This window comes from Myotis lucifugus, unplaced genomic scaffold (assembly GCF_000147115.1).
Source record: "Myotis lucifugus unplaced genomic scaffold, Myoluc2.0 scaffold_2564, whole genome shotgun sequence".
Lineage (NCBI taxonomy): Eukaryota > Metazoa > Chordata > Mammalia > Chiroptera > Vespertilionidae > Myotis > Myotis lucifugus.
This window is the reverse complement of record NW_005873612.1, coordinates 6,466-22,168: the sequence shown is the minus strand read 5'-3', so window position 1 is coordinate 22,168 and position 15,703 is coordinate 6,466. Positions and strand designations below refer to the sequence as shown.

General features: G+C 42.2%; 1 protein-coding gene across 2 annotated transcripts; it reads left to right on the top strand.

Moving 5' to 3' along the window:
• Nucleotides 1-722: 722 nt before the first annotated feature.
• LOC111824588 (unconventional myosin-Id-like) lies at nt 723-15,461 on the top strand. 2 transcript variants are annotated; one of them, XR_002827698.1, is made up of 4 exons: nt 723-910; nt 2,504-2,711; nt 14,599-14,739; nt 15,436-15,450. XR_002827698.1 is itself a non-coding variant. In XM_023749045.1 (4 exons), exons 2-4 carry the CDS (start codon nt 2,511-2,513, stop codon nt 15,444-15,446), a joined length of 261 nt encoding a protein of 86 aa, XP_023604813.1. In that variant the 5' UTR covers nt 723-910; nt 2,504-2,510; the 3' UTR covers nt 15,447-15,461. The 2 variants fall into 2 exon arrangements, 1 of the variants encoding a protein (XP_023604813.1); XM_023749045.1 differs by having other exon boundaries at nt 14,599-14,647; nt 15,436-15,461.
• The last annotated feature ends 242 nt before the right edge of the window (nt 15,462-15,703 follow it).

Sequence of the window (15,703 nt, the reverse complement as noted above, 5' to 3'; positions counted from 1 at the left end):
ACTGTAATAATCTGAACAATAAAGATAAAAAAATAAAAAATAAAAAGGAGAGAAATTGCAGTGAGCCATGAGGGAGTAGGTGAACATCCCTTGAGAATTTATCATCATAAGGTAGCTTTTTATGAGGTTTGCAGTCCACATTCTCACTACCTGGGTAGCCTGAAAAAGTTCAGGCCAGCAATTTAGTTTAACATGGTCCAGGTCTGGTGTTGTCTCTGGGCATCTGATATATGAAATGAGGACATTAGGGCTTCTACTTTAATAATCACAGACTAGGTAATTTAAACCCACATCCATGCTGGGGACATGTAGGAAACACAAATAAAATATGCAAAACCTTTGCTTAAAGACACTGGAGAGATAACAAGATAGTGGAGAACTCCTGGGCTGGAAGCCATGGAGAAGAGCCCAGGTTTGAGACCTCCTTTCTCTGGGGGGAATTTGCCAACTGCAGAGCAAGTGGATGGGATTTGAGTAGTGGTTCCAACAACCACATGGGGCTAGTGAGACAGACACAGACACTAGGGCTTGAAAAGGTGGAGGTCAGGGGTTAACCCTTCTCACTTTGGGTTAGGGTCCCAAAAGGATGCCATAGCAATAAAGGTGAATCAGAAGTAGGCAGTCTGTCACAGGAACCATAGTTCAGCTTTGAATCGTTTTACTCTTTAAAATTAGACTAGCGTGTTAGTGCCATTGGCCTGTGGTTTTTCTGAAACTCACCATTTGCTGATTCATTTCTTTAGGAACCTTACTATGTACGTTGCATCAAACCCAATGACAAGAAATCCCCGCAGGTATTTGATGATGAGCGCTGCCGGCATCAGGTTGAGTACCTTGGACTATTGGAAAACGTGAGGGTGCGACGGGCAGGATTTGCCTTCCGCCAGGCATACGAGAAGTTTCTGCACAGGTGAGAATGGTCTCAACAAAGAAACCTGCTAGCACACTGAGAACTATGGAGTCCTAGGCTTCCCCATGTGGGACCGTGCGTGAGCATCTGACTATCTGGTGAATGAACAATAGAGTTGAGGAAGCTGCAGGCGGACACCCCCCAAGGGGTCCTTAGTACTGCCGTGGAGTCGAGATAGGCTCCCGCCATTGCCACTGCACTCGCCAGCTGTGAGCCCAGCTTCTGGCTGAGCAGCGCTCCCCCTGTGGGAGTGCACTGACCACCAGGGGGCAGCTCCTGTGTTGAGCGTCTGCCCTCTGGTGGTCAGTGTGCGTCATAGTGACCTGTCGTTCGGCAGTTCATTCGATTTGCATATTAGCCTTTTATTATATAGGATTCGTAAGGTTTCTGATTTTGTTTCCTTTTTCCACATGATGTTGTGTAATGTTACCTCTCTCTTCATAGTAGAATTCTTTCATTGGGCTTCTATTTCTGTCCCTCTCTGGCAAGTGAGTAAGCTTTTAGATGTATTTCCTTCTGGGTGTTTTTTTGTTTGTTTGTTTCACTCAACAAATCCATTTCCTCATCAGATGGCAGGCAACATGGTATATATATAGTGGGGAACAAAACACAGTCCCTTCCTTCCTGATACCCACAGACTAATGAGAGTGGGCAAAGCCTTTCTTGCTGTGACTTAAAATTCGGATGCAGAGTGTGAACATGACTAAATTTGACTCCATGTATTGAACAAGTTTGCACCTGGGTCAGGGGGAGCCCAGGGGTAAGCAGCCTTCCAAGCTGGTCCCAAGATCCCCACCTCCTGGAATTCACCCTGTCTAGTCCCCTTCCCTCTAGGGTGGCCTGGGCCTGGTGATCTGCTGCTAGCAAAATGGAATATGGGAAACACGATGGGATGTCACTTGTGGGATTAGGCTGCAAAAGGCTGTGACTCTGTGCCTTCCATCTTGCTCACACTCACATCCTGTGTCGTGAAGTTGGTGTGTAGGGAGCTGCCCTGTGAGAGGCCCACGGGGCCAAGAAGTGTTGGCCACTTGCACATAGGAGCACAGTTGATTTTTGTCTATTCATCTTATATGCAGAATGCTGCTTACTTTTCTTTCCGTGATAATAGTTTATCTGCTTGGTTTCCTCTGAAGCAAGTATATTGTGCATAAATAATGTCAGTTGTGCACTTTCCCCAATCACTTATCTGTTCGTTTATTAGTCTCACTGTGCTGGTGAGAAAACCTGTGATAGCGGCAACCCTGTCTTGTTTCTATCTGTGAGGAGAATGCTTCCAACGTTGCCTCTTTACAGGTGATATCGGCTGTAAGTTCTTGGCGCAGCGCCTTTATTAAATTCAGGAAGGCCCCTTCTATCCCTGCGTTAGGAAGGGGTGTTATCACGAAGGAGTGTTGGATCTTAGTGGAGGTTTTTTTCCACATCTCTTATCAGGCTATGACATTTATTTCTATTCCTAATTTCCAAAGAAGTTTTGTTTTCTTTTTTTTCTTTTCTGTGGAGCATCTTGAATTTTACGGAATGGTTTTTCTGCGCCTGTTGAGACCACGTGGTTTTCCTCCCTTCATCCGTGCCCTGTTCTTGGTTCACCAGGTACAAGATGATCTCAGAATTCACCTGGCCCAACCACGACCTCCCTTCAGACAAAGAGGCTGTGAAGAAACTGATCGAACAGTGTGGCTTTCAGGAAGACGTGGCTTACGGGAAGACCAAGATTTTCATCCGCACTCCCCGCACGCTGTTTACCTTGGAGGAGCTCCGCGCCCAGATGCTCCTGAGGATCGTCCTCTTTCTCCAAAAGGTAATTGTACATTTTACAGACACGGAGGAGGCCTTGCCGGTACCTTCTCAAAAATCTGTGGAACCTGTTCTTTGATTCAAGAAATGTTCGTGATGGTATATTTTTCGGTATCTACACATACCTTGGAGTGCTTTCTGTTACCTTTCACACATGGAAAACTTATTTGGCTGTCTTAGCTCCAAATTATTTTAGCCTCAAAATGCTGGAGACATTTTGTCGTCTGGTATTTAAAGTTGGAGAGATGCCTGAAACAGCCTGTTTTTGTCTCTTCTGTTAACTGAGGTGTTTCCCTCAGCTGAACTGCATGAGGAACTTTTTTAATTTTATTTTGTCATTCAAAAGTTTTGCCCAGATGTTTGAAACAACTTCCTCCACCCTTCATTACCCACCACCTGCAGTGACTGAGGTGTGCAATGTTGGCATCAGGATGCTCTTCAGATCCTGGTACCCATCCCCATTGACCTTACAGGGCTCCCTTCTCATTTCATTCACTCATTCATGTATTTCTTTTCATTTCCTTACACCTATTATCAGACCTTCCATATGAACCCTTTTAGTGTAAAATATTATATGTGTACATAAAAAGAAATCCTGTGTCTCTGGGAGAATGTCCCCGGCATATATACCTGGAGAAAAGGGCCTAGGTCATTGGGTAGGTGCAAACCTAATTGATATAAGGCGTGCCAGGTTCCTCTCCAAAATGCCTCTGCCAGTCTGCACCACCACCAGCTGTACATGGGGGTCACTGTGTGCCCACATCCTTACAGTATCATCCAGCTGCCTATACATTTTGCCAGACTGGTAGGTGGTATGATATCTCGCTGTTGCACTTTTCATTTCTCCATTTACCATTGCATTTGAGCATCTCATTGAATACTCGTTTGCTTTTTGGGTTTTCTATAAACTGCTTGTTCATATCCTTTGTCCCTTTGTCTACTGGAGTTGGTATCATTTTTTTGTTGATTATCAGAAATTTTATGAACATTTTATAAATCTTATATTCACTTTAGACATTGTAAATATATCCTCTTATTCTGTATGCATTCTGATGTTTTTATAATATGCTTTGTGGAAGAGAATCCTTAATTTTGACGTAATCAAATTCTTCAGGATTTCATCTTATATTTTGTGCTTTGGAATTTTGTTTAAGAGGGCTTTCCCCAGCCCTAGCCGGTTTGGCTCAGTGGATAGAGCGTCAGCCTGCGGACCGAAGGGTCCCGGGTTTGATTCTGGTCAAGGGCACATGCCTGGGTCGCAGGCTCGATCTGCACTAGGGGCCGTATGGGAGGCAGCTGATCCATGATTCTCTCTCATCGGTGATGTTTCTATCTCTCTCCCTCCCTCTCCCTTCCTCTCTGAAATCAATAGGAATATATTTTAAAAAAGAGAGAGAGGGTTTTCCCTGTTTCCAGGTCACAAAGATACTGTCCTATATTTTCTTCTGTGAACTGTGTACCTTTACCTTTCACATGTAGGTTTTTAATCGTTTATAATCCACCTGTGTGTGTGGTTTTAGAAAGAAACCCAGTTTCATTTTCTTCTGTATGGTGAGCAGGTTTTCTCAACACCATCTCCTAAACAACCTGTCCTTTACCACTGATTTTATTATATGGTAAATATGTATATTCTGTTTCTGAGTGCTCTGTTCTGTTTTTATATCTGCCTGTTTTTGCATTAATGCCAATCAGTTTTTATTATAGCATGTCTTAGTGTATCATAGGATACTCCATCTTCTCTACTCTTCTTTATTAAAGTCAATTAACCTGTATATAGACTTTTATTTTGCAGTATACATTTTAATGTGTGTTTATCGTGTTCATTAAATTCACAATACTTTTTCCTAGGACTGCATTGGAATTTGAAAGGATTAACATTTTTACAATAATAAATCATTTAAGGGTATAGACTAGGCTTTCACCTTTGACTTAGAGACTCCTTATTAATTCCTGGTTCATTCTAGATATTTTATTGTTTCTGTTACTGCGGTGATTTTTTTTTTATTGTATTTTCTACATGGCAGAGTTGACACACAGAAATAATGTTGGCTTTTATTGGTGGACCTGTATCCCGATGAAACCTTTCTTGACTTATATTTGCTGATTCTATTAGTTTTCCTGGGCAGATGATTCTATCATGAGCAAATAATGGACGTTTTCTCTTCCCAGTTGCCAAGATGTTCTTAAGTGTTGGTCGCTTTCATTTATTTTGCCTAGAATTCGGAAGAACTTGGGGTGAAATACTAAATTCCGTTGCATCCTGAAACAGTTTCTTTCTGTTAATTGGTGTGTGTTTTTATATTGCTTTTACTCAGTTCTGTTTTCTCTCCCAGTTTACTGCTAGTACATTGACAGGTTTGGGTCTCTGTTTTCTGTCTGCCATGGTGCATTATTTTTATATACCAGTTCTTCAGTATTTTCCAGTGATGCTTTCGTTGTTGTTTTGCAGGTCTGATACTTTTTCTTCTTTATACCTGTCCGAGAGGTTGACTCAGCTTAGGGTGCACCTGAACCAGAGTAACCATACCTCTCAGGTTGCTTGGGACAGTCCTGGTTTGTGACTGTTGTCTGTTGTAACTCTTAGCAGTACCCCTTCACTCTCGAAACTGTCCCAGTATGGATAATACACCGAAGAGTCACCGTCCCCTGAACTTTCTGTCGTGTGGTGGCCGGTAGAATCCTCTTCTTAAACCAAGTTGTCAGCGTCCCACAGACTTGAGTCTATTACAGCTCTGCTAGCCATAAATAGGACTCACTCCTCTCCCTCCCACCCCGCAGCCAAGCCTTACATAAATATTGTCATTCCAGCCCTGCCCGGGTGGCTCAGTTGGTTAGAACATCATCCCATACACCAAAAGGGTCATGGGTTGGATTCCCAGTCAGGGCACATACACGGTTATAGGTTCGGTTATAGGTTCGATCCCTCGTCAGGATGCATGCGGAAGGCAACTGGTCAATGTTTCCCTCTCACATTGATGTTTCTCTCTCTCTCTCTCTCACCAATTAAAAGAACCCTCCCCAAAAAATTATAATTCAGCTATACACACCTACGAGGATTCTTTCTTTGAAAGTCCTCTCTACAGCACCTCTGCTTCCTTTCTGATGAGAAAGTAGAATTTCTATCCAGAGAAGAGATTCTAAAAGAAAAGGGACAGCTGTCCCAGAAACCACCACCGATGCCCTGGAGGGCAAGCTTCCCCAGTCCTCTTGGGATGCAGATCTGGCGATTCCTAACCAGAAGGCAGTGCAGTAGGAGCAGGGAGCTTCCTCCCAGGCCTCAGGCAAGACCACTCTGGGGCTTGACTTATACAATCTACTGATTGTGTTCTTTAAACAACTCCTCAAGCCATAAAATTAGTGGAAATTTCTGTCAGCTTCTGGGAATAGGCTATCAGCCACCTAACTTCCCACGGGATGTTTTCACTTTCTCTCTATTTTTGTAAGGATTTAATGGAAAGTTAAGAGAGACAGCATCAAAGATGCTATTTTTAAACAAGAATCTCCAACCATCAGTTTTTATTTCCTTTTTCATGAAAAAAAAAATAGCCTTATCTTTTTTTCTGATTATCTAATTAAAGTATGGCTCACTGTAAAAACAAGTTCAAACCACACAGGAAAGTATCAGGGAACTGGGAGAAACCACCTAAAATCCCACCATCCTGAGGTAACACCATGTACATCGGGGTCACCATCCTTCGCGATGTCTTTCTGTGCGTGTATCCAAGCAGAGATGCCAGAATAGAAATGAGCTCAGAGCTCATGTGGCGATTTTATCGACGCACCTTTCTCTTTTTCTACAATATTTACTACCTTCTGCGCCCACAACTTCTCCTACCTCCCGTGTCCAGGATCCGCAAGACTACTCCCAGTCTCAGTGATTCACTGAAAGGACCCCCAGGACTCAGTATATAGTTGTGCTCGTGAGTAAAATGTATTACCCCAAAGGACGCAGAGCCAGTCAGCAAAGGGAAAGGCGCATGGGGTGAGGTCCAGAGGAAACCAGGAGTCAGCTTCCATGAGTCCTCTCCCCGTGGAGACCCTCGGAATGTGCCGAGTCCCGCCCAGTGAGTTGTGACATGTGCCCAGTGGTATCGTCCAGGAAGCTTATTGGGCCTCGGTGCCCAGAGTCTTATTGGGGGCTGTTCATGTAGCCACCGCTTGCCTAGCATGTACCACAATCCCAGGCTCCCATATAGACTCAGGCATTCAGCATAGACCTTGTTGTTTGTGCAAACAGTTGAAGCACATTAAACCACTGCCATTTAGGGAAAGTTTGATATCAGTGTGGGAAACGGACAGACACCAGCCGAGGACCAGCCAACCTCGCCAGCAGGCCGAAGGGTAGAGTCTCAGGCCTGCTATGTTACACTCTCCCCTCCTTCCTCCCTCCTTTCCACTCTCTCTAAAGATCAGTGGGAAAAATATCCTTGGGTGAGGATTAACCAACAACAACCAAAAAGGTATATATGTTTGTAATCATAATAGATGTTAACAATTCACATTTCTGCTCACCATGTAAGTGAACTCTTTTCTCTAAATTTTATTTGCCGCAGTGCTCTTTATTCCTTTAAGAGCAATCAGTTGTGTCCCCAGTCAGGGCACATGTAAGAGGCAACCAATGAATTTATAATTAAGTGGGAAATTTCTTTCTTTCTCTCTCTCCCCCTCCCTCTCTAAAAATCAATCAATAAATAAAAATTTAAGAACAGTCCATTTGGGAGGTTCCGGTTTTAGTAAACATCCCTAATTCTCCCTCTTCCAACTTGCCATTGAAAGGCACAGAAAAATATATGAATATACACTGGAAACCAGGTCCTCACAGGCTAAAACCTATTATGATGTGCTGTAATAAACACAGTATGATATTGGCATAGGAATTGACTGTGGAATATAATAGTGAGTCCTGAAATAGATTTAAGTATATGTGGGAATTTAATGGTAGACAAAGGCAGAATTTCAATTTGGTGGGTGGGGGAGGAGGGAACACAGGAATGTTTTATTAAATAGAATTAGAATAGCTGGTTATTTACCTAGGATAAAACAGCATTGCTCTCCTATCTTATACCATGTGGAAAAATAAGTAAGTCCCAGACCTATACATTTTTTGGAGAAACCCAAAAGCTACAAAGGAAAAAAGAAGACACATTTTATTATATTAAGTGAAAATTTTCATGTTGAAGAGTGTGCCACGAACAGAGTCAAATGACAAGTGATAGCTTGGGAAAAATAATTGCAATACATCAAGTTAATACATATTATATGCCAGTAGCTCCTACAGATTCATAAGAAAAACAACCCAGTAGAAAAATGGGCCAAGGATATGAAAAACAAGTACCAGGAGAGGCAATCCAAAAGACCCACAAACACACCCCTCACTAAAGTCAGGCACTAAAATGTGGACTTAAAAGAAAGGCACTTTTAAGATTTTCTGTACTCATTATCCAATGGCTTCCAGAAAGGCTGTACCAAGTTATGCTCCCACTAACTGATGCATGAAAGATCTTTTTTTTTTTTTTTATATTTTATTGATTTTTTACAGAGAGGAAGGGAGAGAGATAGAGAGTTAGAAACATCGATGAGAGAGAAACATCGATCAGCTGCCTCCTGCACATCCCCAACTGGGGATGTGCCCGCAACCAAGGTACATGCCCTTGACCAGAATCGAACCTGGGACCTTTCAGTCCGCAGGCCGACGCTCTATCCACTGAGCCAAACCGGTTTCGGCTGCATGAAAGATCTTATCTCAATGAAGTGCTGGCTATTTTCATTCTTATAAACACTTTTTTCCGAATGACCCAAAGCCTGAATGTTTTGCCCGAACATTGAAAAAAGCCTAATTGTCATCTACAAATCTTTGCATCATTAAGAGAAATGAATCGGGGTAACCTAGATCACTCGTCTCTTCCTTCCACAATACGTAATTGCTTCACTTACCCACTTACCCTTTACCTTTGTGTGTGTGTTCTTTACATCTCACTTGAATGAGGAATCAAATGAGATGGTATTTCCCGATGGCAATGAAGGAACTATTTAGCGTTTTAGAATTGAAGCTTTAAGCAAGGAGGTGTTTGAAAGATGGGTTGAGTAAGGTCTGGCAGCTAACACTCGGGGCTGAGTTGAAGTGTATAATGATTGCTACTAAGTATGTTGTGAGGCACATCTGTCCTGGGTAATTTTGTTGCTTTAGCTTTCTTTTTTCTTCTTCAACCTGGAGCTTTCTGGTTTTGATTTATCATTTGTCTTCAGTGTGTCATATTCATTAATTCCCAGAAAATAGGGTACTTTTTTGTTTGTGGTTGGGGGGATCCTGAAAGAAATAGTTCTAACTCTGAGGGAAAATGCTGCACCAAATGCATTTGGAAGAGCGGTGACTCGCTAATACTCTGTACCCACTTAGTTTGAAATACTTTGTTATCTTGGAAGAGGAATGGGTATGGAACCACTCAAAAAACTCCCTTTTTTGGGGGGTGCATGTATAGTTCTAAAAATACGTTCTCATTCTAGGCAATCTGTTGGTCAAAATCAAAATTGTCATTGAATTGAAAATGGATTCTCAAAGGGAGATGGAAAGGTGTTGGGGACGTTTACCTTTTTTGTTGCTAATAGCAACAACTTTGGAATAGGTGGATTTGAAGAGTGGCTTTCTTGACCCACCTGTGTAACCAGTACGTGCTTTTGTGAATTATGTCTTTATTCGGGAGGGATTAGTTCTTTCTGAAAGAGCATCGTAACTGATTATAGATAGATGTCGTAATTGGTCACCGTGCCATATACTTGGATCATTTCAGGTTGCACAGTTTTTGTCCCAGCTCCAGGGATGGAATTTTCTTTACAATGAGTTACAGTGTGGCTGGGGGGTTACAGCCTTTCTATTCACACCCGGGAGACTACTAAACACAAGACATTCTTTCCCAAAAGAACATCTTTAAGGCTCTAATCATCTTCCTCCAAGCAATTTGTGGATACTCTCAGATCACAATTGCAGCTCACGAATTCCACAGCAGCCAGGGCTGCCAGCCCTTTGGAAATTTAAATTGTTTCCAGGTGATCCATGTTTTGTGTGTATGTTTGGTTTCATTTTCCGCTTTTGTTATCAATTCTTAATTTTATTGCATTGCGATCACAGAATGTTAAGTGTACTATTTCTAGTTTCTGGAATTGATTGCATTTTGAGGACCTGGTATAAATCTTTTTTTTTTTTTTTTTTAGTATATCTTGGGGAAAAAAAGAGGTATTTTCTCTTGCTTTTGATATTTTTTATTATGACAAGTTGTGAATATTTACAAAAGGAGCAAGAATAGAATGAGTCCCCATGTTCCCATCTCCCGGCTTCAACAATTATCAACATTTGGCCTTTCCTACTTTATCTAGTTCTCACCTCGTGTTTGTTCTGTGCGGGGTTTTAAAGAGGAAATCCCGCCGAAACCGGTTTGGCTCAGTGGATAGAGCGTCGGCCTGCGGACTGAAGGTTCCCGGGTTCGATTCCGGTCAGGGGCATGTGCCTGGGTTGCGGGCACATCCCCAGTGGGGGGTGTGCAGGAGGCGGCTGATCGATGTTTCTCTCTCATCGATGTTTCTAACTCTCTATCTCTCTCCTTTCCTCTCTGTGAAAAATCAATAAAATATATTTAAAAAAAAAAAATAAATAAAAAAATAAAGAGGAAATCCCAGATGTATTATCACTTCGCCCTTACATACCCGTATAATCACTACAGATAAGGGCTTTAATTTTCATTTTCAGACCAGATGGAATTAGTAATGCCTCACCATTATTAATTACCTAATATGGGGTTTCTGTTCAGTATTCCCAGTTGACTTAGAAACATCATTCCACAGATGGTTAGGGGTGGAGCTCCCATCACCTGTGGGGCTGTGGCACCTTTGAGAATGGAACACATTGGTCTTTCTTTTATTAATTTTGATTTTTCAATGACATATCATTTTATCCTTAAAAATTGTATGTTACAAAGGTATCACCCTAAGGACTGCCCTGGTTGGTTTGTCCTAATTAAAAAGTGAATATTATTATTATGCTCTTGTATGAATTTGTTAAATTTATACTTGAAGTTGTTGGATTATATTATAATCCTAATCAAAGGGCAGATTTAAAGTGACTCCTTAAGCATAAACAAATAGTGAAGTAGTAAAATCTAAAGCTGAGAATGATACCATAACTATTAATTATAGGAAGTCTCCAAGGTTAATATAGACCTGAGTATACTAATTTTGTAATAAACCAGCCAGAGAAAAGTGTGAATAGAGTCAGTATCTGAAAATTGGATTTTATTGGGTTAGTTATTCATTGGCTTCTTCTAGTCACTGATGTATCGTTGATTGCAAAACTTTGTCAAGCAGTGGCATGAAACCGGGGGGGGGGGGGGGGGGGCTTTCACATCATTTTCAAACAAAGCTCCCTGACTTCTTTGTGAAACCAATCAATTGTTGTATTTCTCAGACTAAAAGCAAAATAATTATCTTTCATATAAATCAATTACTTTTGCCCTTAAAGTAAAAACAAACAAAAAAACCCCCAAAACTACCAATTTTTACTGAGTGACAGGCACCATTCTGGCACTTTACACATATTAACTAAATCTTTGCAGGAACCGAGAAAATGAGCGTCTGTTACTATTTTCATTTATTAGGAAAGGGAATATAGCCACAGATGACTGGGTCATTTGCTGGAGGTCACACAGGTGTCAGAAGTGGGAGTTGTACCCAGCAGTCCAGCCTTCTGCACACACTCTTTTAACCCCTGCTCACTTACACCACAGTGGCATCCTCCAAAGTGCACTCCTTATAGGAAAAACAGTTAGGACTCCCACTATTGAAGAAAAGGTTATAAAACCGACCGCCAAGGTAATGATGGCCTCATGCTCAGAGAGAGAAAAAGAATGAGATTTGGCAAAATTTCTTTATGCAATGACCTTGGTAGACATCTAATGACAAATACATGGAACAAGGTTTTCTACAAAAATATTCAAACAAATGTCATAGACTAATCCTAGGCCTTGGCATCACAAAAACAGACCTTTCAATGTTACTGGAAAGTTCTTTGCCCTTCTTAGAAAACAGCCACATGGCCCTTGTAGTTGGAGCAGCGTCCAGTACAATGAAAGGTCGTGGGTTCGGTTCCTCGTCAGGACACATACCTGGGTTGTGGGTTTGATCCCTGGTCAAGGCATGTGCAAGAGCCAACTGATCAATGTTTCTCTCACTCTCCCTTCCACTCCAAAATCAATGAACGTATCCTCAGGTAAAGATTAGACAAACAAACAAAAAACAGGCATATGGATAGTTAGGAAGCAAACATGCATGGCAGTGGTAGAACATGATGTCAGAATTTAATTTAGGTTTAACTTTAATTTTATAGCAAGTATATGAAGACTCACTGACCTTTCCATTATTTACCTAACAAGATGTAAAGAGCTAGCTGAGGACTTGTCTTCTTAGAGCACCCGGCCAACACGCTCCCGTTCTGTCCGGGTTCCTCAGTAGCCGCTGCCGAGGGCCGACGGCCTCTGGTCTGAGTGTAGCCCTCTCGTGACTCAGTGCTCCGTTCCCACACTGGCCTGCACAGTCTTCTGCAGCTTGGTTTCTCACTCACACCGTATGTTTTAAATGCCCCTAAGTGTAGGGCTAGTTGATTGACCTTTACTTCTTTTTGCTCTTTCATTGTTAAAAAACCATTTCTTATTTTCCTGATAACAGTTAGTGTTTCCATTTTTTTGGTCATTCCGTGTAATGCTACGATGAACATTTTCATATGTTTCCTTGTCTATAAGTTAATAAGTGTCTGCGGGGTGGCTATTCTCAAGTTTTGAAGACCCCACAACCCCCCAAAGAGCTCATCTTTGAAAATTCTACAAAGTTCAAGAATATACAAAATGCGTGTGTGTGTGTGTGTGTGTGTGTGTGTGTGTGTGTGTGTGTGTTGGCTGTCAGAGTATGTCATCACATGTGATGTGGCCTGTGGAAAACTCCACTGTAGGCTCGTGATAGGAGGAGAGTTACAAAGGCAAGTAAACTGCTCGTCTTATTATGAAATGAGTTTTTATCTCGAAGGTCCGCTGAAAGGGTCTCAGCAAAGCTCAGGGTTCCCAGGCCACACCTGGAGAACGGCTGCTCTGGGGCATGTTCCGCCGATTGCAAATGTGAGGTTTTGTAGAGTCTGCCCATGTGTAAGTTGACTGGGATTGCCCAGTTGCTTTCCAAAGTAATACTATCCACTTACTCTCGTACTGAAATGAGAGTTTTTATCATTCCACATCACTGTCAACAGTTTGAATTGTGGGACTTTTACATGGTGACCAGGTAAGTCCTTTACTTCCCTTAGCATTCAGCTGTGCGTCTGGGCATTTGTTAAATTTCTCTCGCAGCAGGAATGTCAGGTTATCTATTCCGCCACATGCCTACCAGATCCAGCGGAAGTCCCATCAAAAGATTTAAGAGAGAGAAGCGATGTGGTCAGTTTTCACTATTTAAATAGATCTGTGTGGCCCTGACCGGTTTGGCTCAGTGGATAGAGCATTGGCCTGCGGACTGAGGGGTCCCAGGTTCGGTTCCAGTCAAGGGCATGTACCTTGGTTGCAGGCACATTCCCAGTAGGGGGTGTGCAGGAGGCAGCTGATCGATGTTTCTTTCTCGTTGATGTTTCTAACTCTATCCCTCTCCCTTCCTCTCTGTAAAAAATCAATAAAATATATTTTTTTAAAAATAAATAAATAAATAAATAAATAGATCTGTGTCACTCTGCCTATGTCGCTCAGTGGTTAGAGCATCAGGCAAGTGCACCAAAGGGTTGCAGGTTCAATTCCCGGTCATAGGCACGTACCTGGGTTGCAATTCAATCCCCAGCCCTGGTCAGAGTGCACGTGGGAGGCAACCAATTGATGAGTCTCTCGCACGTTGATGGTTCTCCCTTTCTCTCTCCCTCACTCTCTCCCCTCCTCCCTCCCACTCTCTCTAAAGTAAAATTAATAGAAAAAATAACCTTGGGTGAGGATCAACAACAAAAAATAGATCTGTGTGAAGGGAAGATTAGAAATCGGCAAGACCGGAAGCAAGATGGCCGGTTTGGAGGAAATTAATAATTTGGGGCATGATGTCTTCAGTCGTTTGAGATGTGGGAGTCAAGGTGACCGGCAAGTCGTTGGACATATGAGTCAGGGAAGCAAAGGAAGTAGCCCATTTCAAATCAGAAGGAATAGCCAGTAGTATCAAGCATAGAAACGCACAACCAAATACGGAGTGAAAAGCGCCCACTTCCTCTGGCAGTTAGGGCATTACCGGTTTATTAATAACTAGCAGGTTAACGCTGATGGAGAGGAAAGCACAGAGTGCAGGAGGGGGAGGAAAACAAGCCAAGTACCAGAATACCCCAGCGAGAACGTATACTGACTGTTTCTTTGTGAATCATGGTCATGAGAACAACTATAGAATGTCTGTTCTTCATGAGGAAACCAAGGTAAATGGTCACTGAACATTGAAGCCCTTCCCTTCCACCCCGGCATGTTACTCAGCAGTGCTGTTACAGGAACACGAATAACATCACTGTGCGCAAGTCACTGTTTTTACTCCTGTGAAAATTTTTCTGTTGATTTATATTATAATCTAACGGGTACCGTTTAGATTCACATATTGGCAAATAAATGCACAGCCCTTTTAGAACAAAAAAAAAAATGCCTCAGCAAAAAATTAGCATTGGAATAACAGAGCATCCTTTCTTCTCCTTCTTTCTCTCTCTCTCTCTCTCTCTCTCTCTCTCTCTCTCTCCCTCCCTCCTCCTTTTCCTTTCTCCCACCCACTGGGGAGAAAAAAAGATAAAAGCATATTTGGAAAATAATGGCGACATATCACAAATAATTTGTTTCCTATTTATCTCCTCTCAGATACTGCTAATAAGAAACTCCTGCCACCCCTTCCCCAGCCCACTTCCCTGTAAGTTGGAAACAGACGATCTGTTGCCCGGGTGATATCTCATTACTAAGGCAACCAATTTGGTGCATCAGTGTGAATCCCAGTTTTAAAATGTAATTATGCCAAGATGTGTACATATGCTTGCAACGTGCTTAAAAGAAATCTGTTCCCCTTTGGAAAGAAAACATTTCCCATGTTAGATGAGAGAAAAGGGAAAATAATGCCTTTATTCTTCGCTAGCTAAAATACACCTTTTAGCCGAGCTCCCCTGCTATGCTTGGTAACGCAGCTTGCATTGGTTTCTCCCTCGCCACTTCTTTTCTTTCCTTAACTTGAGATGTTCCCGTTCCAAGACACTTCTCTCTTGAGACCTGTCACTCATAACCCAGCAGCTGTTGTCTCCATGACAACACTTTCTGGGCCCTATAAGTGGTGGTAGGGGGAAAAAAATGAAAGGAAAGAAACCCATGGCTACATTTTCATTGCAGTTCTCTTTTTTAATTATTGGAAGCTCAAGAGATTACTCTTTATAAGGAATTAATTAGTGAAGGGGAAGTGATTCCAGAATAGATGTATGCATTAAATTAGAAACTTCTGAACAGTGAGGATTGCTGTTCAAAGATGCAAATCAAAGATCTTACAGGTAGGTGTCCGAGCAAAAGCTGCAGAGCAATGAATTTGTCTTCCTCAACAAAAATGACTGTGTTTAAAAAGAAAAAAAGAGCATTTTGGGTGTGGGGAGTATTTAATTACCAACCTTATTAAATAATGAGATCCGTGTAACTCATTACATTTCCCGTTTTCTGTAGCTGCCAGATAGCTCAGGACGCAGGTTTGTACTCAAACCCAGGAAGCACTCTCGTCTGGGATTTTGAGTGGGACTGCCTCCCTCCCACCGCCAGCCTTGCTCCCACGGCCTCGCTGTCCTCCTGTTACCCGACTTGGAGGCCTGCATTGTCCATGTCACTTCCATGTAAATTCCCTCTGATCCCTTCAGAAATAATTGGGTAATAAATATTAAAGGCAGTGACGGAAATATTTTATTGTCATGGCCATTCACTACAGTGGCAGCACTGA